This window comes from Colobus angolensis, unplaced genomic scaffold (genome assembly GCF_000951035.1).
Source record: "Colobus angolensis palliatus isolate OR3802 unplaced genomic scaffold, Cang.pa_1.0 Scaffold19, whole genome shotgun sequence".
NCBI classification, from domain to species: Eukaryota; Metazoa; Chordata; class Mammalia; order Primates; family Cercopithecidae; genus Colobus; species Colobus angolensis.
Genome location: NW_012115043.1, coordinates 6,166,644 through 6,170,246, shown reverse-complemented (window position 1 = coordinate 6,170,246; position 3,603 = coordinate 6,166,644). Strand labels below are relative to the sequence as shown.

The 3,603-nt window shown below is 39.6% G+C and overlaps 1 protein-coding gene across 1 annotated transcript in view; it reads right to left on the bottom strand.

Annotated features, from left to right (window-relative positions):
* The window catches only part of CLPX (caseinolytic mitochondrial matrix peptidase chaperone subunit), a gene marked incomplete at its 5' end in the record, with an annotated part of 38,147 nt that overhangs the window by 31,896 nt on the left and 2,648 nt on the right, over positions 1 to 3,603 (bottom strand). The window contains one exon of the mRNA XM_011940393.1: positions 3,235 to 3,352. Within this exon, the coding sequence (XP_011795783.1) occupies positions 3,235 to 3,352 (118 nt within the window). The remainder of the gene's footprint in view (positions 1 to 3,234; positions 3,353 to 3,603) is intronic.

Here is a 3,603-nt window from a genome sequence, read left to right as displayed (position 1 = left end):
TGATCCGCCCGCCTCGGCCTCCCAAAGTGCTGGGATTACAGGCTTGAGCCACCGCGCCCGCCAGGATTTTGGAGCATTTTGAATTCCAGATTTTCAGACTATGGAAGCTCAACCTGTTAGTAACCTGAGATCAAATAAAACTCTCTTTAGGGCTGTGAAGACCCAACTTTTAATGATCAGACACAGAAGGATTCAAAAGGATGCATTCTGAAAAGACTTTTAATATGGGTACGCAAAACTAAGGGAGGAGGGGCTTACTGCACTGCTAGGGCCTACAAATAGTTACAGAGGACAGGGACGGTGTCATGATCATCTGCATATTTTCTGAGCCTAGCGATGTCTGAATCAACACATTTGCTTATTAATTGTGTACATTTAAGTGTGTGCTTTTTTTCATTCTTCCCTTCCACATTTTCTACTCCCATATCACCACCCCCAGTTAGAATTCTCAAAGCAAACAGGCCTCAGCCTTGAAGTGATTACACTATAGTATTTCCACACTTGGTCTAACTAATAATATACAGATACTACTAATATACAGATTCTAGGACCCCATCCCACATCTACAGAATCTTAATCTCTAGGGAAGGAGTTTGAAAATCTCTAAGTTTAACAGTCACCTTTAGTGACTAATACAACCTGGCAAGTTTTGGAAAGAATGCATAGAAGAAAAATAAATTTAATCCCAAGAGGAGCTAGTTTTACTCCTAAAGAATCTCCAGATGGTAGAAATGTATGATATAGGAATTTCTGAATAGCAAATCTTCACAGCTATGTGACCTTGAATGAGTTACTTAAACTTGCTAAATCTCAGTTTCTTCATTTATAAAAAGGAGAATACTCTTTGTTCTGGCAAAGTTAAGGTTCCAAGAACAAAACTATATATGTTGGAATTTATTAAATATTAGTTTCTTTCCTTTTCTACTCTAAGCAATTATTCTTTTTTTTTTTTTTTTTGGAGACGGAGTTTCACTCGTTTCCCAGGCTAGAGTACAGTGGTGTGATCTCGGCTCACTGCAGCCTCTGCCTCCTGGGTTCAAGCAATTCTCATGCCTCAGCTTCCCAAGTAGCTGGGATTATAGTTGCCCACCACCACGCCCAGCTAATTTTGTATTTTTAGTAGAGATGGGGTTTCACCACGTTGGCCAGGCTGGTCTCGAACGCCTGACCTCAGGTGATCCGCCTACCTCAGGCTCCCAAAGTGCTGGGATTACAGGCATAAGCCACCGCGCCTGGCAAGAAAGTATTCTTTAGGTCTGTAAAGGTTGAAATGTTTCTTTGAAGAAAAAAAAGGAGGAAAATTTCTTGGTTAAAATAGGGGACACTGACCTCATAAATCAAGCAATTTTCAGCCTCTGTATAATTTTATTATATCACATCAAATTTGTTTAGAAGGTTTTATCATCCAGTTCTACCATTTTTTTTTTTTTTTGAGATAGAGTTTTGCTCTGTTGCCCAGGCTGGAGGAGTGTGGTGGTGTGATTTTGGCTCACCAGGACCTCCACCTCCCAGGTTCAAGCGATTCTCCGGTCTCAGCCTCCCAAACAGCTGGGACTTCAGATGCACAGCACCACGCCCAGCTAATTTTTGTATTTTTAGTAGAGATGGGGTTTCACCGTGTTGAGCAGGCTGGTCTCAAACTTCTGACCTCAAGTGATCAGCCTGCTTTGGACTCCCAAAGTCCTGTGATTACTGGTGTGAGTCACTGTGCCCGGCCCACTTTCATTTTATGTTGTGATCCAAATTAAATTTTGTTCAGAACCCCTAATATTCCAGCTATGGGATGGAGCTACTTTAAGTCTTTCCAGTACATAAAAACATACTACATCTAGTACCTTTTCATATGGTGGCCAATTACTGTTAATGGTAAGTGTGAAATTGTAACCAAAGTCTCAATATTAGGATTAGGAGATAGAGAATACTCTCTAGCCAACCATCAGACACTGAAGTCTTACAATCTTGAAGTTTTCTTCAATTGGATCGTAGAGGAAGGCTGACATGGTGGTACAATTCATTACCACTAACTCTAAGTCATGTAAGTAATGAGTTTTTTGATTATTTGATTCATTAATGAAAATATCTGTAGGAGAATCTTTGCATTTCAGAGAGTTACTGACACTAACAGCAAAAGCAGGACAGATGATTTTTTCCCTTCTTCTTTTCTTCTTTTTTTGAGACAGGGTCTCGCTTTGTCACTGAGGCTGGAGTTCAATGGCTGGCTCGCTGCAGCCTGACCTCCCGGACTCAAGCGATCCTCATATCTCAGTCCCTAAGTAGCTGGAACTATAGCCGTGCACCACCAGGCCTGGCTAATTTTTTTTATTTTTTAAATACATATGGGGTTTTGTCATGTTGTTCAGGCTGGTTTTGAACTTCTGGGCTCAAGCAATCTGCCTACCTCAGACTCCAAAAGTGCTGGGATTACAGGTGTGAGTCACTGTGCCCAGCCCTGATTTCTTCCTTCTCTGAGTGTCTGAATCATTAATAATTATCAGATGCTTCCCAGAATTGAGGGCTTACCTCCTTTGGTAAGTACTAAGGGAACCTTAATATATGAATGACTAGCCCTCCCAGCCATGTGATACTCAATATGTATTTGAAGAATGTAGTAATAAATACAGAATAAATAAGTCCTGGTTCTCCTATAGCCTAATGATCACATCCAGAAATTCACAAAATCCAATCTGAAATAAACACAAGTAAGCAAAATAAAGAAGCAAATATTTTTCTTAAATTATCTCTTACACAACAGCACAAATACCAGTCCTGGGAATTTTCTAGTATATGGTGAACATAAGAGAGAATCAGGTAAGCTCATACAATTTATATATAATTTATGTAACATACAAAGTCACATTAATTTATCTATTTCATATAATCCATATTTCTACACATTTAATACAATTTATATATATTTTATATATGTACATACATATATATATATATATACTTTTTGGAGACAGGGTCTCTGTCACCCAGGATGGGATACAGTGGCATGATCATGACTACAGGTATGCACCACCATATCTCGCCTTTTTTTTTTTTTTTCTGTAAAGATAGTTGTCTCAACATGTTGCCCAGGCAGGTCTTGAACTCCTAGGCTCAAGGGATCCTCCTATCTCCACCTTCCAAAGTGCTGGGATTATAGGCATGAGCCATTTGTGCCTCGCCTGTACATTTGATAATTTATAGAAAATGTAGGGAAAAAAGAGCAGTAGAAGATGTAATACTTACACACAAAGGTCTCTACATGTGTGCACAAGTCGCCACATTTAGGACAGCGCAGCTGGTTTCCACCTTTCCCAGAATTCCCAGAGCCTGATTTCTTACCACTTCCTTCACTTGCTGATTTCTAATGTTTATGAAGGAGAAAAAAAGAAGAGTGTCAATTATTAGTTTCAGGCAACCAACTTAAATATAAACAATACTGTTTGTAATTAATTTTATAATTTTCTAAATTTCTAGGATGAAATTATTATTATTATTATTATTTTTTGAGACGGAGTCTGGCTCTGTCACCCAAACTGGAGTGCAGTGGCCAGATCTCAGCTCACTGCAAGCTCCGCCTTTCGGGTTCACGCCATTCTCCTGCCTCAGCCTCCC